This window comes from Bubalus kerabau, chromosome 5, assembly GCF_029407905.1.
Source record: "Bubalus kerabau isolate K-KA32 ecotype Philippines breed swamp buffalo chromosome 5, PCC_UOA_SB_1v2, whole genome shotgun sequence".
Classification (NCBI taxonomy): domain Eukaryota; kingdom Metazoa; phylum Chordata; class Mammalia; order Artiodactyla; family Bovidae; genus Bubalus; species Bubalus kerabau.
Window position 1 is genome coordinate 59,896,207 of NC_073628.1, and position 26,865 is coordinate 59,923,071.

Sequence of the window (26,865 nt, forward strand, 5' to 3'; positions counted from 1 at the left end):
AAAGGAAAAACACTATACTTATGCAATCTTGTGGACGAGACCATTCCCCTCCTAAACATCTTATAGATGCAGGTCCATCAGTTCCAAACCCTTTATCACAGTCGTAAGTAACTTCTTCTCCATATTGGTAACTGTCTTTCTTCTGAGATATAACACCATTCTGAATATAAGGTGGAAGTCCACAAGGAAGTCCTGGGAAGAAATGAAAGAATGATTTCATGTTTTGCTAACTTTGAAATTTAATTTGATGTCCTGGTCAACATATTTGGTAGTTTTACTTGAAAATAATAAATCATTATACAGGAACTTCCATGACATGGGAGGAAAGTGCACAAATTTTTCTTAAAATTACCAGTCTGGTGTGTGTCCACTTGAGCAAGAACTTGAAACTGAAATTACCAATATATGAAAGAAAACATCAGTGCTGCTCTAACCAATCATGAGTAATAAAAGAAAAACACATTGAGACTCCACACTTAGGAGAAGTACTATATATTGTAAGAAATTAAAAGGGACATTTTAGGGAAGACATAGGACACTTTTTTGAAACTTAGACAGGAATATAAACAGGTTTATGAATATAATAGTTAGGTTTAATTTTATTGCACATCTAGTGTTAATACAAAATAATTGCCAAGTTGAAAAGCAATTCTCTATAGAACTAACAAAATTATTAATAACAAAGTGATTAATTTTATATGTCAAATTTGATTTAATGCATAAATATATACATTTTATTTTAATATAAATGACCTATAAATAGATGTTACTTGATATATTTAGAAATCTAAAGGATCAAGTCTCATGACTTTGATGACAATTGATTAGTTTTAATGAATGGTACTGAAAATAGATTTTGGTTTGCCTAGTGTCCTCACCTACACACTGAGGTGGAGAGCTCCACTTTCCCATTTGGCATATTATCACATTATTTTCAGATATCTCGAAGCCTTCTTCACAAGTATAACTTAACTTCGTGCCATGTGCATACAGCCTTTGTTCACGTATTTCTCTCCTTTCTTCTGCAGAGCTAGATGAGTTAATGGCCCCATGGTTTATTTGAGGTGGTTGAGAACATCCAATTTTTTCTATATGAAGTACAGAGGTCAAAGAGTAAAGTACAAATATAATCTTTAAATTAAAAATGTTAATACAATCAAATATTACTTTGGATTTTAAAATAAGAATAAGAAGAAAAGAATACTCAGAACAATTTACAGAATTTTAAAACTGACAGATATTTGAAACTTGCAAGCTATTTGTCTCCATAAACACTATGCTACTACCACTTGTTCAATATGCCCCTTCATCCTTTTTGAAATGAATGTCTTATTGAAATGTTGGATGTATAATAATATGTTAGCTTCAAATGGGCTACAAAATGATTTTACTTTTACATGCATTATAAAATGACTACCAGTATGTCTAGTAGCAATAGTTCCTAACAAATGTATTACAATATTATTGACCATATTTGTATGCTGTATATTACATCCCCCTGCCTTCCTTATTGCATAACTGGAGTTTGTACTTCAAAATCCCCTGTATCTACTTTGCCAACCCCCTCCTCCTTTCTTGCAACAACTCATTAATTTTCTGTATCTGTATGAGCCTGTTTTCCTTTTGTTTTTAGATTCCACAAATAAGTGAAATCATGTGTCATTTGTCCTTTTCTATCTGACCTACATCTCAGAATAAATACTTCCTAGACACATCCACGTTGCTGCAAATGGAAACGTTTCATATTTTATGGCTCAGTCATAGTTCATATCATGTGTATATATAAAACACCTTCTTTATCTACTTATATATCAGTGGACTCTTTAGGTGGCTTCCAAATCTTGATTATTGTGTGTAATGCTGCAGTGAACATTAGAGTGCATATATATTTTTAGATTAGTGTTTTTAGTTCCTATGAATAAATACCCAGTAGTGGAATAGCTGGATCATATGGCAGTTCTATTTTTAATTTTTAAACGAAATTCCACATTCTTTTTCACAGCAACTCTGCCAGTTTACAATCCCACCAACAGTGCACAAAGATTCCCTTTTCTCCACATCTTTGACAACACTTGATGTTGTCCTTTTCATGGTAGCCATTATGACAGGTGTGAAGGGACATCACACTATGGTTTCAATATGTTTTTCCTGGATACAGTAGTCTTGGCTGCAAGTTTTTTTCCTTTCATTACTTTCTATATGTTGTGCCAGTCCATTATGACCTAAAAAATATTCTTCAGATGTTGATACTTGTTAGGGTCTCCTTGTAGGTAACTACTGCCTTTTCTCAGGAAGGAGAAGAGGGCAACAGAGGATGATATGGTTGGGTGACATCACCGTTTCAATGGACATGAACCTGGGCAAACTCTGGGAGATGGTGAGAGACAGGAAAGCCTGGCATGTTGCAGTCCATGCGGTTGCAAAGAGTTGGACGTGACTTGGCAACTGAACAACAACTTTCTATTAATTAATTTTTTATTTAAATTGGAGGCTAATTACAATACTGTGGTGGTTTTTGCCATACATTGACATGAGTCAGCCATGGGTGTACCCCTATCCCACCCCTCTGGGTTGTCCCAGTGCACCATCTTTGAGTGCCCTGTTTCATGCATCGAACTTAGACTGGTGATCTATTTCACATATGGTAATATACATGTTTCAATGCTATTCTCTCAAATCATCCCCCCCCCCCGCCTTCTCCCACAGAGTCTAAAAGTCTGTTCTTTATATCTGTGTCTCTTTTGCTGTCTCGCATATAGGGTGGTCGTGACCATCTTTCTAAATTCCATATATATGCATTAATATACTGTATTGGTGTTTTTCTTTCTGGCTTATTTCACTCTGTATAATAGGCTCCAGTTTCATACACCTAATTAGAACTGATTCCAATGCAATCTTTTTAATAGCTGAGAAATATTCTGTTGGACATATGTACCACAACTTTCTTATCCATTCGTCTGCTGATGAACATCTAGGTGGGTTCCATGTCTTAGCTATTGTAAACAGTGCTAGGACAAACATTGGGGTACATGTGTCTCTTTCAATTCTGTTTTCTTCAATGGGTATGCCCAGCAGTGGGATTGTTGGGTCATATGGAAGATCTGTTTTCAGTTTTTTTTAAGGAATCTTCACACTGTTACCCATAGTGGTTGTAGTAGTTTGCATTCCCACCAACAGTGCAAGAGGGTTCCCTTTTCTCCACACCTTCTCCTGCATTAGACTTTTAGATAGCAGCCATTCTGACTGGCAGGAGATGGTACCTCACTGTGGTTTTGATTTGCATTTCTCTGACAATGAGTGATGCTGAGCATTTTTTCATGTGTTTGTTAGCCATCTGTATGTCTTCTTTGGAGAAATGTCTGCTTAGTGCTTTGGCCCATTTTTGGATTGGGTCGTTTGTTTTTCTGGTATTGAGCTGCAAGAGTTGTTTATATGATTGTGAGATTAGTTCTTTGTAAGTTGCTTCGTTTGCTATTATTTTCTCCCACTCTGAAGGATGTCTTTTCACCTTACTTAGAGTTGTCTTTGTTGTGCAAAAGCTTTTATGTTTAATTAGGTCTCATTTGTTTATTTTTGCTTTTATTTCCATTACTCAGTGAAGTGGGTCACAGAAGATCTTGCTGTAATTTATGTCAAAGAGTGTTTTGCCTAAGTTTTCCTCGAGGAGTTTTATAGTTTCTGATCTTACGTTTAGATCTTAAATCCATTTTGAGTTTACTTTTGTGTATGGTGTTGGAAAAGTGTTCTAGTTTCCTTCTTTTACAGATGGTTGACCACTTTTCCCAGCACCATTTGTTAAAGAGATTGTGTTTACTCCATTGTATGTTTTTGCCTCCTTTGTCAAAGATAAGGTGTCCACAGGTGTATGGATTTATCTCTGGGCTTTCTATTTTGTTCCATTGATCTATATTTCTGGCTTTGTATCAGTACAATACTGTCTCGATGACTATAGCTTTGTAGTATAGTCTGAAGTCAGGCAGGTTGATTCCTCCAGTGACATTCTTATTTCTCAAGATTGCTTTGGCTATTCGAGGTTTTTTGTGCCATTCTTTTTTCTCAAGATTGCTTTGGCTATTCAAGGTTTTTTTGTATTTCTATACAAATTGTGAAATTATTTGTTCTAGTTCTGTGAAAAAAATGTTGTTGGAGACTGATAGGGATTGCACTGAATCTATAGATTGCTTTGAGTAGTATACTCATTTTCAGTATATTGATTCTTCAATCTGGGAACATGGTATATTTATCTATCTATTTGTGTCATCTTTGATTTCCTTCATCAGTGTTTTATAGCTTACCATATATAGGTCTTTTGTTTCTTTAGGTAGATTTATTCCTAAGTATTTTATTCATTTCATCACAGTGGTGAATGGGATTGTTTCCTTAAATTTTCTGTTTTCTCATTGTTAGCATATAGGAATGCAAGGGATTTCTGTGTATTAATTTTATATCCTGCAAATTTACTATATTCATTGATTAGCTCTAATAATTTTCTCATGGTGGCTTTAGGGTTTTCTATGTAGAGGATCATGTCATCTGCAAACCATGAGAGTTTTACTTGTTCTTTTCCAATCTGGAGTCCTTTATTTCCTTTTCTTCTCTGAGTGTTGTGGATAAAACTTCCCATACTCTGTTGAATAGTAGTGGTGAGCGTGAGCACCCTTGTCCTGTTCCTCACTTTAGGGGAAATCATTTCAATTTTTTGCCACTGAGGATAAGGTTTGCTGTGGGTTTATCATATATGGTTTTTATTATGTTGAGGTATGTTCCTTCTATGCCTTCTTTCTGGAGGGTTTTTATCATAAATGGATGTTGAGTTTTCTTAAAGGCTTTCTCTGAATCTATTGAGATAATCATATGTGTTGTTTTCCTTCATTTTGTTAATGTGGTGTATTACATTGATTGATTTGTGAATATTGAGGAATCTTTGCATCCTTGAGATAAAGCCCACTTGGTCATGATGTATGATCTTTTTAATATGTTGTTGGATTCTGATTGCTAGGATTTTGTTAAGGATTTTTGCATCTGTGTTCATCAGTGATATTGGCCTTTAGTGTTCTTTTTCTTTGTCTGGTTTTGGAATTAGGGTGATGTTGGCCTCACAGAATGAGTTTGGGAGTTTACCTTCCTCTGTAATTTTCTGGAAGGGTTTGAGTAGGATAGGTGTTGAAAAGAAAAGCGAAAGTGAAGATGTTTAGTTGTGTCTGACTCTTTGCGACCTCATGGACTGTAGCTTACCAGGCTTCTACGTCTGCGGGATTTTCCAAGCAAGAGTATTGGAGTGGGTTGCCATTTCCTTCTCCAAGGGAATCTTCCCTACCCAGGAACTGAATGCAGGTCTACCACATTGCAGGCAGATGCTTTACCCTCTGAGCCACCAGGGAAGGATAGGTGTTAGCTCGTCTCTAAATTTTTGATAAACTCACCTATGAAGCCGTCTGGTCCTGGGCTTTTGTTTGTTGGAAAATTTTTGATTCCAGTTTCTATTTCCATACTTGTGATGGGTCTGTTAAGATTTTCTCTTTCTTCGTTGTTCAGTTTTGGAATGTTATACTTTTCTCAGAATTCGTCCATTTCTTCCAAGTTGTCCATTTTACTGGCATATAGTTGCTGATAGTAGACTCTTATGATCCTTTGTATTTCTGTGTTGTCTGTTGTGATCGCTCCATTTTCATTTCTAATTTTATTGATTTGATTCTTCTCCCTTTTTTTCTTGATGAGTCTGGCTAATGGTTTGTCTATTTTATTTATCTTCTCAAAGAACCAGCTTTTAGTTTTGTTGATTTTTGCTATAGTCTCCTTTGTATCTTTTTCATTTATTTCTGCCCTAATTTTTATGATTTCCTTCCTTATACTAACCCTGGGGTTCTTCTTTTTCTAGTTGCTTTAGGTTTAAAGTTAGGATATTTATTTTTCTCTTATTTCTTGAGGTAAGCTTGTAAAGCTATGAACCTTCACTTTAGCATTCTTTTTACTGATTCCCATATGTCTTTGGTTGTTGTGTTTTCATTTTCATTTGTTTCTATGCATATTTTGATTTCCATTTTGATTTCTTCCATTATTTTGTTGGTTATTAAGAATCGTGTTACTTAACCTCCATATGTTTGTATTTTTAATAGTTTCTTTTTCCTGTAGTTGACATCTAATCTTACCGCATTGTGATCAGAAGAGATCTTTGAAAGGATTTCAATTTTTTTGAATTTACCAAGGCTAGATTTATGGCCCAGGATGTGCTGTATCCTGGAGAATGGCTCTTGTGCACTTGAGAAAAAGGTGAAATGCACATTTTGGGGGTGAAATGTCCTATAGATATCAATTAGGTCTAACTGGTCCATTGTATCATTTAAAGTTTGTGTTTCCTTGCTAATTTTCTGTTTGGATGACATGTCCATATGTGTGAGTGGGGTATTAAAATCTCCCACTATTATTGTGTTATTGTTCATTTCTCTTTCATACTTGTTAGCATTTGCCTTATGTATTGAGCTGCTCCTATGTTGGGTGCATATATATTTATAATTGCTATATCTTCTTTTTGGATTGATCCTTTGATCATTAGGTAGTGTCTTTCTTTGTCTCTTTCATGGCCTTTATTTCAAAGTCTATTTTATCTGCTATTGCTACTCCTGCTTTCTTTTGGTCTCCATTTGCATGAAATATCTTTTTTCAGTCAGTATGTGTCCCTTGTTTTGAGGTGGGTCTCTTTTAGACAGCATATATAGGGGTCTGAGTGAAATCCGGGAGTTGGTGATGGACAGGGAGGCCTGGCGTGCTGCGATTCATGGGGTCGCAAAGAGTTGGACACGACTGAGTGACTGATCTGATCTGATCTGATAGGGGTCTTGTTTTTGTATCCATTCAGCCAGTCTTTGTCTTTTGGTTGGGTAATTCAACCCATTTACATTTAAGGTAATTATTGATAAGTATGATCCCATTGCCATTTACTTTGGAAGAACAACATTATTAATTTTTTTTCCATTAAATGATAATGTGTCCTGGTACGGACCTCTTCAGGTTCATCTCTTTTGGGGACTGTCTGACTTCTAGACCTGAATGTCTCTTTCCTTCCCCAGGATAGAAAAGTTTAGCTATTATTTCTTCAAGTAAGTCTCTGTCTCTCTCTATTTTAGATCCCCATAATGATAATGGTACTGAAGTTGTCCCAGATGTCTGTTAACCTATCCTCATTTTATAAATTCTTTTTTCTTATTCCTATGCTGTTTGGGAAGTTTCCACTACCCTGTCTTCCAGATCTCTGATCCATTCTTCTGAATCCTCTAATCTACTATTGATTTTCTCTAGTATATTTTTCATTTCAGCTGTTGTATCCTTCAGCACTGTTTAGTCCTTCTTTATTTTTCTTATTTGTATTTTCTTATTTGTAATATTTTCTTATTTGTAAAATTCCATTTTCATTCATTCTTCTCTAGAGTCCACTGAACATCTTTATGGTCATTACCTTGAATGCTTTATTGGATAGATTGCTTAACTTTGTTTAGTGACTCTTCTGAGATTTTGTCTTATTTCTTCATTTGGAATGCATTTCTCTGTCTCCTGATTTTACCTAACTCTGTGTTTATTTCTAAGAGTTAGGTGTATTCCTGATCTTAGAGAAGTGGTCTTTTGCAGAAGTCTATGGGGCCCAACAGAATGCTCCCCTCTGTAGGATGTGTGCAGCAGATCTAGATGATATAGGGGTGCCCTTCTGTTGTGTCAATGCCAACTACTCTGGGTACACTGGTAGGAAAGGATCCCACTTCCTCCCCAGGTGGCTGACAGACTGTGCCTCATGTGGTGGCTGCCAGCCCACTCATAGGCAGGATGAAGTGTTGATGGAGCTGGCTTCAGGGCCTAAGTGTACTTGAGCTGGTGATATCACACCCACGAGCAGGGTGAGATGCAGGTGTAGCAGCTGTGGAGCTCAGTGGAGTCGGGTTGGTGCTGTCATGCTGGTGAGTTGTTAAGTCTCTGGTGCTAGTAAGCTATGAACATGTGTGTTAGGGAAAACTCTAAAGTGGTACTTGTCTCTCATGATGGCTGGCACCAGTATCTATGATCCCAATTGTCTTCTATCTCTCTAGAAGTTTCACAAAGATAAACAAATTAGTCTAACCCAAGCCTCTTTCCCATTGATGCCTCTTCACTGGGACACAGAGTATGTGAGATTTTGTATGCCTTTAAAGAACAGAAGAGACTCTTTTTCCTAAAGCCCTCTGGCTTTCTTGTGCACAAGTTACTCTGGACTTCTAAGTCAGAATTTCTGGGGGCTTATTTTTCAGGACCATGACTTCCAGGCTGGGCAGCCCAGTTGTGCCTTCATTCTTGTCCTTTGATCATTAAGAATAAAATTTGCATAAATATAAATTTTACCTGTTATTTGCACAGTAGACCAAGGAGTTTGTCTGCATTTCACATCAGAAGTGAAAGAGTGTTCATCAGTTCATAAACTGAAACTGTGATTTACTGTTTCAAGATAAATTGGAAGAGACAGAGAGGACTTCATCCTGCTGATCCATACAAAGATTGTGTGCATGCTCAGTCACTTAGTCATGTCCAACTCTTTGTGTCCCAGTGGACTCTAGCCCAACAGGTTCCTCTGTCCATGGAATTTCCCAGGCAACAACGCTGGAGTGGGTTGTCACCCTCCTCCCCAGGGGATCCTCCCCATCCAGGGATCGAACCCGTATCTTCTGCATCTCTTGCGTTGCAAGAAGTTTCTTTACCACTGAGCCACCATGGAAGGATACAAAGCTTAGAGGAGTATTAATCTTCTTTAAAGAATATTTTAAACAAACTTATGCATGCACTACTTACCAATACATTGTGGGATTGACTGCCAGCTCCCATTCTTGCACACAATTTCTTCTGCATCTTGAATTAAATAATTTTCTTTACATAGAATTGATATTTTTTCTCCATCCTGATATTTCACTGTAGTTGTCATATCTCGAGCATTGGGAACCTGAGGTGGAGGTGGGCATAGTTGTATTTTTGCTTCTGAAAATATTAAAATTAGATTTCTTGATTAAAAAGCATAAGTTCAAATATTAAAGGAAAATTTTCAATAAACAGAAAGCTATAATGTTATATCATAAATGATCAAATAATATGATACTCTGTAATTATACTCTTAAGCTTGTTTAGCACTTCAATATATCACATTTGGTTCATTGTCTCATGGTCTTAGTTTCTTCCTTTTATTCTTCCTGTGCTCAATCTTGCATGATTTATTAAAACAGATTTTATTTTTTCTAACCTTTAGGATGCCCTAATTGAATTGCTCACTCAGTTATAGGTACTGAGGGAAAACTGCTATCAGGGTCTCTTTTTTTTTTAGCAGATATTCATGATCAGATATATTGGAATTGGATTGAAGCCCTCACCAGTTTTTCTACCATGGGAGTTGATTAGCCAGATGAGAAACTACATTTAGTTAATAACCTATTAATTTGATGCTGATTCTTGAACAAGGTAAGAGTTAGATTGGTTCACTGGGATTTAGAGTGTATTGTTTACAATTCAGTACTCTCCTGGAGGTACAATTCACTAGCTTGCCTGCACTCTTAAACCATATATACACTGATGAATGCACCTTCTTTAATGGATTAGCAAGCCTGGCTTTTTCTGTGTGACCAGAGGGTATAAAAGATCCCTCTGTAAACTGTGTCTGAGTCCATCAAATAGAGATACCTCAAATATCCAATTCATAATCTGAAGACAAAGCCTGTTCTGCTCAACTGAGGGAAGACTGCGTGAATACACCTGGAAGAATTTGGAGCCCTTTATGACTCCTTGGTTTTGCTTTCTCCTGTCACACTTCATTTCTATTTCATTAGAAACACTATGCAAGTACAGGCTGGAAACTCATAAATCCTTTCAGGGAGCCAACATTTTGTATTAAATTCAGGGACATATTTGACTGAATATACTTTATTCATCATTAGTAATATCATCAGATTTTCTATTCTGATCTAAGTCAATAGGAGTATTTTTTGTGCTGTTTTGTGCATAGTCACTCAGTAATGTCACACTCTTTGCAACCCCATGGATTATAATCTGCCAGGCTCCTCTGTCCATGGGGATTCTGGATTCTCCAGGCAAGAATACTGGAGTGGGTTGCCTTGCCCTCGTCCAGTGGATCTTCCCAACACAGGAATCGAACCGAGGTCTCCTGCAACTCGGGTGGACTCTTTACCATCAGAGCCACCAGGGAAGACTTGGAATAGTTATGTTTCATCAGAAATATTTCTCTTATTTCTGTTTTAACTATTTTGACATTTTTATCAATGTATTTTCAAGAATTTATTTTTTTTTTTATGTCTGATGTTTAAACATTTTTGTCCTAATAATTTTAATTTGTTAAAAGTCTTCCAAAAGTTAGTCTCTACACTACATTTCCCTGTAAACTGAATATTTTGCAAATCAGCTATTTATACTTTTTAGCTTATTATAAAAATTGACATTTTAATTTTAGTTTTCCTTTCCTTCTATGTTCTTTGGATGTATGTTCTTTTCTGGATTCTAGATTGTACTACCTATTACTTAATTCACTTTTTTGTAAATCAAGTTTTAATCTATACATATCTTTGTTTTTTCCTGTGTACCATAGATTCTAAAGCATACAGTTTTCATTTTACTTAATTTAACATATTTTCTGTCAGTAAATCACAGAAAAAACTTTGTTTTTTAATTTCCAAGTTTTGTGATATGGGTGAATAAGTTGTTTATCTAGCTTTCTTTTAATTTACAATTGCTTTTAATTTATAGAGAATAATTTGAGGCCACATTACATGAAATTGATTAGGAATTCTTTTATCACATGAAAATAGTCAGGTGTTTTAAATTAATTAGCTATATTTCAATAAATTAATGTGGACTTCCAGATGAGAGAGTCATTTCCTAGGCAGGTTGATAGGAAATCTAGGGGTCCCCAAGGAGAGAGGGGTCTCCAAATGGAGGAAATAGCCTGCAAGTGTCAGACATTTTTATCTCTCTTAAGGGGCAGGAGGAAACAAACTAGCAATATTTTTTTCCTTCTCTATACAAATTTAAAGGGAGGTTTCTCTTAAAATACTGTGTTGCCATAATGACACCTGGTTTCGCCTGAAGTTAGCTATTCTTGAGCCTAGAGATAACCAATGCCTTTTTCTTATGGAAATTTTTGTCTTAAGCTATGCTAATGTACTATGCCTTTACCCCAAACTCTGTCTCCAAGTCGGTTCCGCCTCTTGGCCCAGAACCTACTTGACAAACCAGTATGTTATACTCAGATATTGTTCCCCTAATCTATGTAAATGAAACTATTTGTATGGTCGTCTGCCCTTCTTTAAGATTCAAGTTAATCATTTTATGGCCCAGGATGAACCATTTGGTGCCATTCTGAATTTTAAGACATTCCTTTCTTTCATTAACAGACTGCTAGTGACTATATAACATCCAGCTGAGGACTAGCAGGGGGGTACTCTTTCTGCCCTCTTCTGATGCCTATGTCAGAAGCTTTCTCTATCTCCTTTATACTTTAATAAAACTTTATTACACAAAAGCTCTGAGCGATCAAGCCTCATCTCTGGCCCTGGATTGAATTCTTCTCCTCCGGGGGCCAAGAATCCCGGTGTATTCGCGTGATTCAACAACAACCTTTCACAGAGAAGGCATATTATGAAAACTATGAAGACCTATTTTATAAATATTAAAAAGGTAATTCACAAGGACTAAGCCATTATAAATATATAATGTATCTAAGAATATATCAGAGTACATGAAGCAAAGATGGGCAGAACTGAAAGAAGAAATAGACAAATCCACAACCGCTTGTTACCAATTCTGAGAGCCTTCCTACTCTGATGGATAGAACAACTAGAAAAAGCTATTTTAAGACATAGGTACATTTTAGAACACTATGAACAATGTTAAACTGATCTAGAAACTAGAATATACATATACTTTATATGAAATGGAAACATCACAAAGATAGACAATATGCTGTGAAACAAAGAAAGAATAAAATTCAAAATATTAAAAATTTACAGAGTGTGTTCTATGACAAGGGAATTGGATTAGAAATCAGTAAGAATAAATTATCTATGTAATCACTGATGATAATCATCAAATTGTGTATAGTAAATATATGCAGCTCTCTAGATAACAATCATACCACAGTATTTCTGTTAATGGAGACTGAATTACTTAGAAATCCATAAATATGTGAGAATTAAACAACACATTTCTAAACAACTCTTACATCAAAGAAGCCACTATGAATATTAGACAATATTTCACATACAGTTCATTGAAAATAAAATTGATACATATTTATAAATTTTTGAGGCACAGGTAAAGCAATACTTAGAAGAAAAAAAATGTAGTTTTACAGGCTTAGATTTCAAAAGCAGGATGGTTTGAATCAATGTCATCATTTTTTATCTTAAAAAATGAGAGAGTAAAATTAAAATGAAGCGATCAGAAAAAAGGAAAATTAAGTCCACAAGAGATAAAAAATTGAGAAAGATTAATAGAAAAGAGAAAACAGAAAATTAAGAAAGTTAAAAATCATGAACATTAACAAGATACAAATTAGACAAGAGAGGAAATGGAAGAAACTATGTGTGTTAAAAATGTTAATTTGAAAATGATAATTTTGAAAAACAAAACTCTATTCACAAAATAAAGGAGGTAAACAACTCTCAATACCAAAAATGAAAGAGGTGATATTACCCAATATACTATAGGATTAAAAGAAAAATAGAATGTTATGTGACTATTAGAAATGATTTTACATTAATCAATTACATAAGTTAGGTAAAATAGAGATATTTCTTGAAAAATGCAACTTTCACACAGTGATAAGACAATGTAGAAAATGTGAATAGCATACTCCCTATTAAAGAAACTGAATTCTTCATCAAGGGAATATTTCAAAGAAGCAAACTGGATATCAGATCTCACGTGTGCTCAGTCATGTCCAACTCTCTGCAACCCTATGGACTGCAGCCTGCCAGGCTTCTCTGTCCATGGGACTGCAGGCAAGAATACTGAAGTGGGTAGCCATTCCCTTCTCCAGGGAATCTTCCCTACTCAGGGATTGAACCCGGGTCTCCTGAATTGCAGGCAGATTCTTTATTGTCTGAGCCCCCAGGGGAGCTTATTGGTATGTCTGGAAATATTGAAGCAGAAATAAATAGAGACATACCATGTTTATGAATTCAAAATTCAATATGGTAAAGAAGCCAATTGTCCACAATTCTTTTCTCATTACAAAGTCATCCCATTCGATATACAACCCAATATTTTATCAAAATATTGTAAAGTAATTAACCTCCAATTAAAATAAATAAATTTATATTTTAAAAAAAGTTTGTAAGTTTCCCCTGAAATTTCTATGTTCAAAACCAAAATAAATAAAGTTATTTTGAGTGAGAGGAACATTCTTGGAGACTATTATCAGACTTTCAGCCTGCTAAAAAGCTAGTTACAAAGGTAATTTGGCAGCAGTGAAGATAGTTAAGTGACTAAATAGAAAGTTCAGAAATAAATCAACACTTTCATAGTTAACTGATTTTTTTCACTTCAACGGCTTTTCCACACATATTCTTAAAATAATTGACAATCCATCCATAAAAAATCAACTCCTACTTTATGCAATTCTCAAATGTTAACATGAGACAGATAACATACTTAAATATACTCACATAAAATTACAAAGTGTCTAGAAGAAACTGTAGAACATATGTACTTCACTACCCCTAAATGTTGCTTGCTTCTTTAAAGATGCAGTTGTGTAGCAAGCTCTTTTAATTTTATATTTGCTACTAATTTAGAATAATTTATAATCATGAATTCCTTGAAATTTTGGGGGAATTTCTTCATCATATGAAATAATAAATTGTTGCAATTTAACTATATTTAAAAAGCTAATATAGATTTCCAGACAAGGTACATGACAAAAATTAAGAAATATTTTATAATTATAAAAAAGTTAATTCACAAGGACCAAGCAATCATAAATATATAATGTATAATATACAATGCTGTGCTTAGCCAGTCAGTAATGTTTCACTCTTTGTGATCCCATGGTCTGCAACCTGTCAGGCTCCTCTGTCCTTGGGGCTTCTCCAGGCAAGAATACTGGAGTGGGTTGCCTCCATGGGATTCTCACAACACAGGGATTGAACCCAGGTCCTCCCCACTGCAAGCAGATTATAGACTGATCTACCAGGGAAACTCAAGAATCCTGGAGTGGGCAGCCTAACTCTTCTCTAGGGGATATTCCTGATCTAGAAATTGAACTGGGGTCTCCTGCATGGCAGGCGGATTCTTTACCAGCACAACTACCAGGGAAGCCCATAATATACAATGTATATTATGTATCGGCATGGCAGTTATTTAGAAGCTTGTTGTTTAATTCCCAAATAGTTATGTTTTTCTAAATAATTTATTCTCCATTAATACAGCTTTATTGTTGTATGATTTTTATATTAGGATCTTTATAAAAGGATGAATTATGAGGTGGAATATTAGACAGTAGATCTGGTTTTCTATTGATTTGAAGCTTCTTTCTAGATATTCTAGGCTTGTAGAAATTGGTAAACATATTGAGGATAGGGAGTCCAAAAGTCATAGAGTTGGAGAAGAGAAACGCAGATATTAAAAGTGGAAAATTGAAATGAACCTATTCAAATGGAATTCATCATGTAAACATGACTCAAGACTTCTCAAGATAGTTAAACAAACAGAAAAATAGATGACTGCTGCTGCTGCTGCTGCTAAGTCACTTCAGTCGTGTCCGACTCTGTGCGACCCCATAGATGGCAGCCCACCAGGCTCCCCTCCCTGGGATTCTCCAGGCAAGAACACCGGAGTGGGTTGCCATTTCCTTCTCCAATGCATGAAAGTGAAAAGTGAAAGTGAAGTCACTCAGTCGTGTCCCGACTCCTAGAGACCCCATGGACTGCAGCCTTCCAGGCTCCTCTGTCCATGGGATTCTCCAGGCAAGAGTACTGGAGTGGGGTGCCATTGCCTTCTCCCAAAATAGATGACTAGATAGATACATAAATATATATAAATAGATACATAGATTAATACATATAGATATGTCGATAAATACATAATAGTTCAGCATAAACATAAGTACATGTATGTGTAATACACAAAATCAGAAACAATGGCTTTTCCATAGAAATGAGCACACCTACGGCCAGATGTTAATTTAAAGTCACAAAGTCTCTGAGTTGTTTGTCACATAGCTGATTAAGGCACGTTATACAATTAATATTTAGACACAGTATTTTGATTAGCTTCTAAATTACCTTGCAGATGGAAAATATTTGGAATGATAAATAGATAAATTTCCTTGAAGGACACAAAGATACTACTTTTACAAGTCAGAGAGATATATAATACATTTTTTAAAACATTATGGACAAGAGATTACCTTCATTGCAGTCTACTTTAGGATCCCATTCTCCATTTATACAGACTGAGTGTTTGTGTCTGATTTTGCCTGATTTTCCTCGACATTGGTAAGTTTTGTTGGTGCTATGGTCATATTCAATCATATGTGCTTGTTTTCCTTCAGGTGAATATGATGTTGGCCATTTACACTTCCTAAGTTCATCTGTTGCTATAAAATGAAAACATTCTCTTGAAAAGACTAACTCTAAAGAACCAAACAGCTAATAACAAAAAATAGCTATGGAGTCAATATGATGTTACAATTTATGCCTACAAATTCCACCAGCCAAGTTATTGCTGATCAAATTGCATGAGATGAAAAATTATACATGAGCCTGAGTCTTGTGTCCAGTTTTTGAAATTTCAGAGAAAACACCCATCCTAAAGATTTCTGCCTTTTTGACTGGAATACTTTTTGATGATCTACATAGCAAATAGCTATCATGTGAATAAATTTGGTCCCAAACTTGAAATTTGTGCAAATGTTCATAAATTTGCTTGTTGACCTTAAGCATCTCTACATTATTTTTAATTCACAATCTTAAAACAATAAAATAAAACAATTTTCTGTGGACAAAGCATACCAAGTTGCTACTTTACATGTGTTTTTTCAAGAAATGTAATGAAACATAATAAGAAAACTACATCCAAGGTGTTTTGTATAGAATCTTAACTTTTAAGCAAATCTTTTACCTGACACCAAAAATAAACAAACACTTGAAATAAGAAGACGGGTACTTAAAGTTACAACCTATCTTGCATATACACTTGGAGTCTTTGAGCCACTATGTTATGTATCAGATCATTATAATGCAATATAAAGCCATGATACAATTTTTTTATAGCTCCAGGATAAGTTGGACTAAAAAAGCTTTATGTATATATATATACCTATTTCATAAATTCAATGCAGGTGGCAGTTCTTTTTGAATTTGACAAAATATCCATATAGGTCTTTGGCAGTATATGTTAATGATTTGTTAATGATAAAGGTTAAGTGAAATGAATAAAATAAGGAAAAGTCGAGTAGATAGTCAAAGAAAAATGATGATATCAAAATAAAACTCTGAAAAAATAAAATAACAAGCTGAATTGAAAACACACTAAAGGCTTGGGAATTAGCCCTGTTTTTAAATTTTGTTCAGGGTGTTGATGGACATAAAACCAGTAGTATTCTTCAAGGAATGGTGGCCAAAGGAAGATGTATACTCAAAAGGAGAAATAGTGGCTGCGGGCCTCATCCTATGATGGACTGATTTCTGGAAGGAAAGCAGACTTATTTTATTAGGAGAGAATAAGCATAGTAGGAAGAATGACAAGCTAGATTAGACAGAGTTACAAAATAAACCTTGAGAGAAGAAAACTGGAATAAGGTCTATTATAGCAAAGGGGGACTACATTAAACTGAATACAGGTAGAGGATTAACTTTTGCAAGGAAAACTCTGAGGTCAGAAGAGTAATAATTGAAGCAAACATTTTGGCATTAGGTAGAATGAAAAGTTAAATGAGGTGAGGTCATTTGAGGAGATAGAAGAGGACAAAGATGAGGTTTGGTCTTGAAGAACTGGCAATACCTAGGACAATAATGTGTTCATGAAAATGCAGGGATTAATAAGCAAAAAAAAATTACTATTTAACTAAATAAACTCCTACTGAATGTCTCCCATCTGTCAACTGGTCTTTTGAAATGAGTCTTTTGACATACTGTCGGCAAAGAAAACAGCTATCAGTCCCTGCCCTCACTCAGGGCCTAAGCCTAAGCCTTACCTTCCTCTTGGAATAATTAATGACTAGAAATATAATGAGTTAATAGGCCTGGAAATCCAGGGCTCTCTTTGAATGCAGAGCCCAGGAAAACTCCAGGAAAAAGTCTATTCCAAGAGAAAAAATGAAAGAAGGCAGCTAACATTGATTCTCCTGGTCGGTGATCAAAGACTTGATCATCCAAGAGTCAGGATGAGTCTCTTACAGGGAAATGTGTCAGGGCAGTTCCTGGCCCCACCCCAAGTGCCTTCCATGACAGAGTTACCTACTAACAGGGAGGGCTGGAGCCCACCCTCCCCAACACAGTAAATTCTCTTTGCAGAATTTGAAACAGATAGAGAAATTATCAGTTAGAAGCTTGAGAGAGGCAAGATTCCTACAGAAATGTATCAAATGGGTATTTTCCTCAACTATAATTCCTGGTTTCCAATGTTCTAAAAGAAAGAGTACCATATAAAAGCAAAAATGGCATTTCTGCAATGATAGTTGTATTTTCCTGGTAACTAGTACTCCCATTTTAATTACATGAGTATCTATCAGTAAGGTTTAGTTTCACACTTGTCAAGATAAACGATGTCCATATGAGGACAGAAAGATGGATAAAATTCTATTGCTAGTTTATATTTTTCCTCTTCAACACATATTGGACTATAAAAATCAAATGTTTGGGATCATTATATTTTAAGATCTGACATTCTCAAGGATAACTCTAAATTTCAACAGAATGGCTGCAAATACTAAAGGTCAATTTGAGATGTGTATTCTGACCAATGCACTGAGGAGGCTGGGTCCACTCTCCACTAATACACATGATAAATCTGGGTCCAATCATTGTAAATGCTTCTCTGCAACTGAACTCAACCGAGTCTCCATGGTGATAGGGAGGGACAGAAGGCTTGACATCGCCGTGATCAAGGTCAGATATATTTCCACAGGTACGCTCCTCCTCTGAAAATCCACAAATATGTTTGTCTTTAAAATATTATTTAAATGTGTATATGGATACAAATAAGAGTAATGATTTACCTTGAAATATTACTACTTTTAATACATTACCAATACACACAGGTAAAGCTGTCCATTCTCCATCAACACACTGAATTTTACGAGAACCCTTCATCAGAAATTTGGGGTTGCAAGTATATTCCACGACCTCATTGTGTGCATATTCTTCCTTGTGTATTTCTTTCCCTTTCCCATTAGGAAGTTCAGGAGGTAGAGCACAGGACTTTACTTTCCTTACTGTAGAAATATTGCATAAATTATGGTTACATTGTGTGTTATAACTGAAAAATCCAGCTAATGCAGAAATTTATTTCTCTAAATGATCTTTTATTTGTTATATAATTTATTTTAGCATTCTTAAACAATGAAAAAAGAATAGTGTTTACTGATTCTGTTACTCATCTTGAACTTGTATATTGAAGTCTATGTATGCTCAGAAAGCATGTTCATTATCCAGACATGCTAAATAAATATGCAAACCAGTTACTCAATCTGGGTGTATAAATTATAGCAATACTTTTATTCCACAGAAACACTGTGTGAAAACTTTTTGAAAAAAATATCATTTGAGAGAAGCATTTGAAAAGTTTAACTTTGATTCACATGATTTGATACATGTGACTGAACTGATTTTAAGTTACTTGAACACTCTTTAGATATACTTGAGGACACTAGATGTAAAGCCCACAGTATATAAACTCTCCAATATTAATGGTGGAATTGCAGGAAAAAGGAAAACTAACAAGAAATCCTGCCAGTGTCAGGTTCCTCATGCATTTCTGTGGATTCTCCACCACATATTTCAAGAAGCACCTGGAGGTTAATTTCTTAAAGAAGGAAAACCGAGGTATCTACTACCCAGTACATGTCCTTGGTGGGTCATTCAGTCGTGTCCGACTCTCTGTAACTCCATAGACAGCAGCCCACCAGGCTTCTCTGTCTCCAGGATTATCCAGGCAAGAATACTGGAGTGGGTTGCCATTTCCTTCTCCACGTTGGTGGGTATATCTCTGCCTTAATGCATTAGACTATAGATGCACTGGAAGTGGACAGAAAATTAAGGGAGGGAAATAAAAAGGTTGATATCTGAAATCCCAACTCTTGCTCCAACAACTGTCAGATAAATATTTACCTTCACACGTTGGAAGTTTAGGGGACCATCCAAAGTGGTAGCACTGAACTGAATCTGCTCCAACCATAATACGGCCTGGACTGCAGGAGAATTTCAGCACATCTCCAACTTTATATGTATCCTTCCTGGGATAAGCATTTAAGTATGGATCCATTTCAGGAATACTGCATTCTCTTTCTATCAAAAAAGATAAGTAATTGAGTGAGAATATTTAACCATTGCAAAATAAATATTATTTGTGTAACATAAAACAAGGTGCTGGATACTGCATACACAGAAAACACATTGATGCTCTTCCTTGAAAAACATTACATGTTAGGTTTTATACATCCTCTGCACTCATCTGGGATTTTGAGAAATATTAAGGTATTGAGAAGCAACATATATGCCTGATAATTTATTTGTAAAGTCAACTTGTTAATACTGGATCTGATTTTATCACTGACATTTACAAAATATAATGCTACTTTTTTGGTCTCAAAATGTAGAAATATTCTCTCAGAATAAAAAATACACAATTTTAAAACTGAATACAAATGAAAAAATGGTATTATAAAAAATATAACTGGGAAACTAGAACACACAAGAGAGACATTTCTCTTATACTTGAGTTACAGGTACATTAAAAATCACTTAATTTTATCTACAAGTATAGAAATCAAACTGAAACATGAAACAAAATGAGTAAACATGTTCAAGGTCACATAGGCATATTCTAGGTGTCTTGATTATGTATATGACAACACAAACATCTAATCTTATTGTACCTATAAATGAGCTTAACTATTAATATATGCTTAATTATTCTGATTCATTTTAAAAATGTATAAACTTATCATTGAAAATGTGTAAAATCTATGAAATCTGTGACATTGCTGTGTGTGGATTAGTCGCTCACTTGTGTCTGACCCTTTGTGACCCCGTGGAGTATAGCTGGCCAGGCTCTCTGCCCATGGAATTCTCCGGGCAAGAATACTGGAGTGGGTAGTCATTCCCTTCTCTACTGGATCTTCCTAACCAAGGGATCAAACCCAGGTCTCCTGCATTGTAGGCAGATTCTTTACCATCTGAGCCACCAGGGACTGCTACATATTATCAAAAATTTCATTATTCTTTATTTGGAATCTTCCTATTGCTAAATCATTTTTAAACTTCTCAATTGGAATTTAAGAATTAGAATCTCACCAAAAAGTAGAATCATACTATCTAAAATTCTTCAAACATTATCATAAAATTATACATAAGCTAACTAGTTTTACAAGTAATGCCCCCTCCCCCCAAAATCAATAAGTTTGTTTCTGCTTTTTTTTAATATTGAGTTTTGTAGCTTAGATGAGAGGTTACTATTGATGAGAACCATTGGGTTTCCTTTCCTAAAATTCTATTCCAAACTTCCACATAGCAATACTTCTGATGGTATGTGACTTTGTTTACATATTTTATGTTTATCTTATGTAAAATTCCTATTTTATCATACTGTGTTAAATATTGCTTTAACAACAACAAAAAGGTCTTGGCATTAGGCTGTTTTCCAACTGCTGTCTTCCAATAGAGTGACTGTAAGAAAGACATGATCATGTTAAAAGCCTTTCCCTTTACTTAGAATTGTTAGTAGCTCAGTTGTGTCCATCTCTTTGTGATTCCCTGACTGCAGCTTGCCAAAATTCCATGGAATTCTTCAGGCAAAAATATTGCAGTGGGTTGCCATTCCCTTCTCTAACAGATCTTCCCAACCCAGGGATCCAATCCAGGTCTCCCGCAATGCACGTGGATATTTTACTGTCAGGTGGCTCAGAAATTTTGAAAGTGAAATTGTAGTCTCTCAGGTATGTCTCTTTTTGACCCTATGGACTATAGCCCACCAGACTCCTCTGTCTGTGGAATTCTTCAGGCAAGAATACTGCAGAGGGTTGCCATTCCCTTCTCCAAGGAATCTTCCTGACCCAGGGATTGAACCCAAGTCTCCTGCATTGCAGGCAGATTCTTTACCATCTAATCTTTTTAAAATAAGCCAATTGCTTTGCTGCCACGGCTGCCGCAAAGGCGTGTGCCTCTGCTGACGAAAGGTTTCCAGGCTTTCTTTGCATAGACGTCTTCCTACATAAACTTCACCTGCAGTCCCTCCTACTTTCTAAGCACTTGGATTCTTTTGTTCTTAGAATACACTTATTGGATTAATATAATAGAAATAGTTTTACTTTTTGGTTCATTATTTGCCTTAATTCATCTTTTTATTTTTCTCATACTGGCATGAAAGCTCTTGAAAGACATACCACCGTCCCTCACTGTATTCTTCAAAATTACTCTTAGGCAACTTCTGGCATATATTAGGTGCTTGCTGACAGCCTGAAAGTGAAATTTGGGCTCTGGACACTGTTGAACAAGCCTGGCCCGTTCCTCTAACAAGCTTCCCCTGTGTATCTATCTGAAATCTCTATCCTGAACCTCTTGTTCTCTGTCATAACCAAGCCTTTTCAAAGAGTTATGTCCACATGCTGTATTGCATTTCTTACTAATAATTTATTTAGCAGGTTCTAAGTAGGTTTTCCCCTGTGAACTCCACCTGAAACTGTCTCTCTCACAATTAATATTGGCACCACATTTTTAGTCTTTTAACCTGGCTTATTAACTGAATTAGAAGTATTCATTAGTGTAACTATTCTAATGTAATTAGTTTACAATTGCCTTGATTAAACTGTATGGCAGGCATTATGACAAGTGTATATGAATAATTTATTTTAATAACTAAAAGATATTTTGAAATATTAGAACATTTGTAGATATTAAATGATTTTACAGACTCAGAGGAGTGAACAAACCTTCAAAAAGGTTGTTGCCCTTAGATTCATACTTAGCAAATGGTGGAATTGGATATAGAACCATTTCAGGCTGATTCCATAGAAATTACTATTAGTCAATTTATTATCCCTTGCTCTTAAATCATTTTATTCTGTCCAATCTATGCAACATTCATTCTGACATTTTTTTCTCCTAAATTCTCTGGGTCCTCCTTTCTTTCTGTCCACTTTGCCATCTATTCTTCTTCTGTCAGACACCTCAGTGTTGGAAGCTTCAGGACTCAGTCTTGAGCTTTCTTCTATTTTCATTCTACATTCTTTTCTAATCTGATGTCATAATTTAGAGAGTGATAATCTCATGTGTATATCTCCTGCTTAAACCTATGCATTCAACACTACAGTTGATGTGTCCAATGTTTATGGTCCCCATTGGCCCAACCACAATGTGTTCAGGTCAAAGTTGTGATGCTCTTGCAAGAGTGTTCTTTCTCCTGCCAGTACCATGTACAAAGTCATTTCCATTTGCTTGCTTGCTTATGAGAAAATGGTATTCAAAACATGAGTCCCTTCAACTTTTGCTCTTTCTGACAACCAACAGTTAGCAATGTTATGTGCATTTATTACCAGGAGAATATATCCCAAATCTATTCTCTGCTCTGAATCACGTCAGCCAAGAATTTATCTAATCCCCACACTTTTTCACCCCACATGGTTTCTTGAATCTTCTCTTGTCCATCATAAGCACAGCATACAGAAAAATCCACAAACGGCCTTCAAAAATCCAAATAAAATTATATCATTCCTTTTCTTAAAATTCCCTATGGCTTTTCATGAATCATAAAATCAATCAATGTTAATATGCCTTGAAATAACCCAGCTCATCTTTCCTTTGCCTCGTATCAGCTTTAGCTCATAAAATCCTCTCTCATTCAGTAGAATCCGCCCACCTTCATATTTTCCAAATATTACCTTGCTGCCAAAGTTTGCACATAACTCTTCCCTTGACTTGGGACACTCAACATCCACTCAGCTTACCAGAGACTGAAGCCCTATTTCCAACCCTGGAAAAAACACATCTGATTGGCAAAATAAAAGAGATCCATGTCATTGTCCTCAGAACTTGTCCAAGTCAGAAAATAAAAAGCACCTGTCAAAACCTGCAGAAGTTAACATTCAAGGTAGGAGGTATAAGCAGACACTTACAAGCAAATACTTGAACAGGTTGCAAGACCCTGTCATTTTGGTATTGAGTGAGTCATTGGACTTTAAAACTTCCCCTCCTTCCAGTTTACGTTAAAGTAGAAGGAAGCATCATTCCTTAAAGATGATTCTAGATCTGTGTAATTTGGTACAAATAAAACACTTCTGACAATTACTGCTAAATTTTGCTTATCTTGAAGGAAAGAACATCTGGAAAAGAGTACTTACCATAGCATGCAGCTTTATCAGACCAGCCGTCTTGACCACATACTATGGAGCCTGTGGTGCGTCCATCTCGGTTCTCATACCCATCAACACATTCGTAGTCCAGCCTGTCGTTCAGCCTGAACCACGTGCCATCACTTTTGACTCTGGCCTTCTCAAATACTGGCCTGTCACAGGATTCTAAGGGATAATGGGATTTTGATTTCATTTCTAATATTATTTAGTGGGCAATTTGATTGAGTTTCATCTCAAGGGAAAAGGGCTTCACCAATTAGTATGTACAAATCATAAAATATTAGCCAACCATGCCAGTGATATATCACTGTCCCAAAATAATTACTCAAAGTGAAAATAAGTGTATTTTTATGCAACATTTTTCTCAACACTTAATGTTCCTGAATTATTTATGTTATGAACATGTTCCTCAGTTGCTGTACTTGTGCATTTTTTTCCAAAGCTAGTATTAAAATAAGCCATTACAGAAGTATTATACTATTTTCATAACAACATTTTCCTAATTAATATGCCAAATTAATTAGCAGTTGTGACATATTTGCCAGAGAAAATGTCAATGAATGGTATTGAAACATGTAAAATATCATGTATGAAATGAGTTGCCAGTCCAGGTTCGATGCACGATACTGGATGCTTGGGGCTGGTGCACTGGGATAACCCAGAGGGATGGTATGGGGAGGGAGGAGGGAGGAGGGTACAGGATGGGGAACACATGTATACCTGTGGTGGATTCATTTTGATATTTGGCAAAACTAATACAATTATGTAAAGTTTAAAAATAAAATAAAATTAAAAAAAAAGAAGTAATTTTCAAAAGGCAAGTTAATTTTTTAAAGATGCTATAAAATTTTTAAAATTCACATGCTGATTTTCCTTTTCCAACTATATCTCTAATGGTTGTATATTATTTTATACTTATCGAGATTGAATACAGACACAATTTTATTATTTATAGCTATTTACAAGAAAATATGTTAACAAACAATCTGTTTTAACTAACACCATGCTGCTGCTGCTGCTGCTAAGTCACTCCAGTCGTGTCCGACTCTGTGCGACCCCATAGACAACAGCCCACCAGGCTCCCCCGTCCCTAGGATTCTCCAAGCAAGAACACTGGAGTGGGTTGCCATTCCCTTCTCCAATGCAGGAAAGTGAAAAGTGAAAGTGAAGTCGCTCAGTCATGTCCAACTCTTAGCGATCCCACGGACTGCAGCCCACCAGGCTCCTCCGTCCATGGGATTTTCCAGGCAAGAGTACTGGAGTGGGGTGTCATTGCCTTCTCCTCACTAACACCATAGACTGATGTTAATAGTTTAAATAATTTACTTCAAACTTCATAATGTATTAAAGCAAAATTATACTAGTAAAATATAATAATAGAGACATTTTTCATAAAAAGAGTGTTAGAATGGAAAACTGTCATATATTAAAATAAAATAAGTTTGATATGTGAAACTTTTTTCATTTTGAGGGTGTAGTGCCTGTAGCAAGTATAGACACTGGAAAAAATAAAATGAAAACAGTAGAAAGGGATATTATAAATACCCACTTCACTTAAAGTGAATATGTAAAATATCACTTCAAAAATATCAGTGTGTAGCTTTGGGATGAATAAAACAAACTCATTAATTGTTCTTAGAAAATCTTCATAAACATCTATGTGTTGCTACAAGAAAAACCTTCAGCACAGCAGAATTTGGTCCTGTCTAGAAGTGTTTCTCTGTCTCCACTAACTAGATGTTTATGAAGATTTCCTAAGAGAGAATTTTTCACAAGGATATCTATCCTAGAGACTGAAACATATGAATTATATATCATATTATTTGAAGTTTATGCACTATGGCCTCACATCTTTGCTTAAAAACATAACTTTTAGGCTTAGGAGCAGAGACTCTGGCTTAAGAGTCTCCTAAAATAAAAGCAGATGCAATCAGCACAAAGGTCTCAGCTGAAAATAAATGAATTTATCCCGGCAGACAGGTAAGGCTCTTAGCAAAATTAGATTTTAGTCACAGGATGTTTTAAAGTGACAAAACGTTGAACTAAATAGTACAATGATATTCTACTCCACTAGTAATTAATCATTAAAGGCAAAAAAAAAAAGATACATTTTTCAAAGCTTTGTAATTGATCTTTTCAAATACAGCCATGGAACCACAAAACACTTCATATGACCCTGCCCCAGCAAAAAAATTAAAAAAAGAAAGAAAAAAGGACAAAAGAACAAAGTTAATACTTCTGTATAGTTATCATCAAGATAAAGACTACTAAGATAATGAAATACTTACTAATGCATACAGGTTGAGCTGACCATCCATTTTGCAGACATGTAATTAACCCTGATGTCTTACCATCTGCTGTTACATATCCTGGTTTACACTTATATTCTGTTTGTTTATTTAGGGGATATGTAAAGGCAGATTCAGACAAAAATCCATTCTCAATCCTTATATTGGATTTTGAACATGTTTCTAAAAGGGAGAAAGCATAAAGAAAAGGTAAGCATATATTTGATACACATTTCATAAGGACCCAAATAAGGTAATGATACAAAAAAGGGGAGTCGCTTATGACTATAAACCAAGAAAACTTCTAATCATTTAAGGTCGTGTGTAAGAGAAAAAAAAAAACAAAACTATGAGTTTCCAAAGATATTAAACCAAAACACTTGATTTCTATTTTCTAGAACAAAGCAAGATTTAAAATACTCCAAATCCCTTCTAGGAAATTATTAGAAATCTGTTTGTCTAAAGGATCTGGAATCCCACAGCATGTCAGAAATCTTTTAGCAATGGGTTTCCTTTCCTGGGATTTGTCGAAAGTATTGTCTAGTCTGGATCTCTTACACAACCCAGAACACAGATCAGGTGACGATCACAGAATCTTCCACCACAGTTACCCCAGCCTTTGTCTCTGAGAATTTGAAATGCTGTCATCAAAACTGGGTGCTTAAAGCCATATCAGTACATGGAGTTCAACGAAGATGACAAAGATCAATACATCCATTCATTTTACTAAGGACAAAATATTGATCCTTCAAACCATGAATAACTAAACTTGGAAAAGTACAATTCTGTCACCTACCAGACATCTTCATAGAATTCAGCTAATTTTTTTAGTACTTCACAGATAAAGAAGAACTCAAAAGAGAAAACTGAATATTTTGAATTGAATGAAAATAAAACCATGATAATTAAAGTTTTATATGATTTACGGGATGACACTAAAGTGTGCTGAGGGGAATTTTAAAATTACATAGCAATAATAGTAATGATAAAGAT

General features: G+C 35.4%; 1 protein-coding gene across 4 annotated transcripts in view; it reads right to left on the reverse strand.

Moving 5' to 3' along the window:
- The window catches only part of LOC129652806 (complement factor H), a 107,711-nt gene that overhangs the window by 17,415 nt on the left and 63,431 nt on the right, over positions 1-26,865 (reverse strand). For 2 of the 4 annotated variants that reach the window (XM_055581821.1, XM_055581820.1), the window contains exons 10-18: positions 25,873-26,055; positions 23,573-23,749; positions 19,347-19,523; positions 18,266-18,451; positions 17,978-18,157; positions 15,425-15,613; positions 8,809-8,991; positions 879-1,088; positions 19-192 (exon numbers count right to left, since the gene is read on the reverse strand). In XM_055581821.1, coding sequence (XP_055437796.1) covers positions 19-192; positions 879-1,088; positions 8,809-8,991; positions 15,425-15,613; positions 17,978-18,157; positions 18,266-18,451; positions 19,347-19,523; positions 23,573-23,749; positions 25,873-26,055 — 1,659 coding nt within the window. The remainder of the gene's footprint in view (positions 1-18; positions 193-878; positions 1,089-8,808; positions 8,992-15,424; positions 15,614-17,977; positions 18,158-18,265; positions 18,452-19,346; positions 19,524-23,572; positions 23,750-25,872; positions 26,056-26,865) is intronic. The other 2 variants (XM_055581822.1, XM_055581823.1) reach the window with 2 other exon arrangements.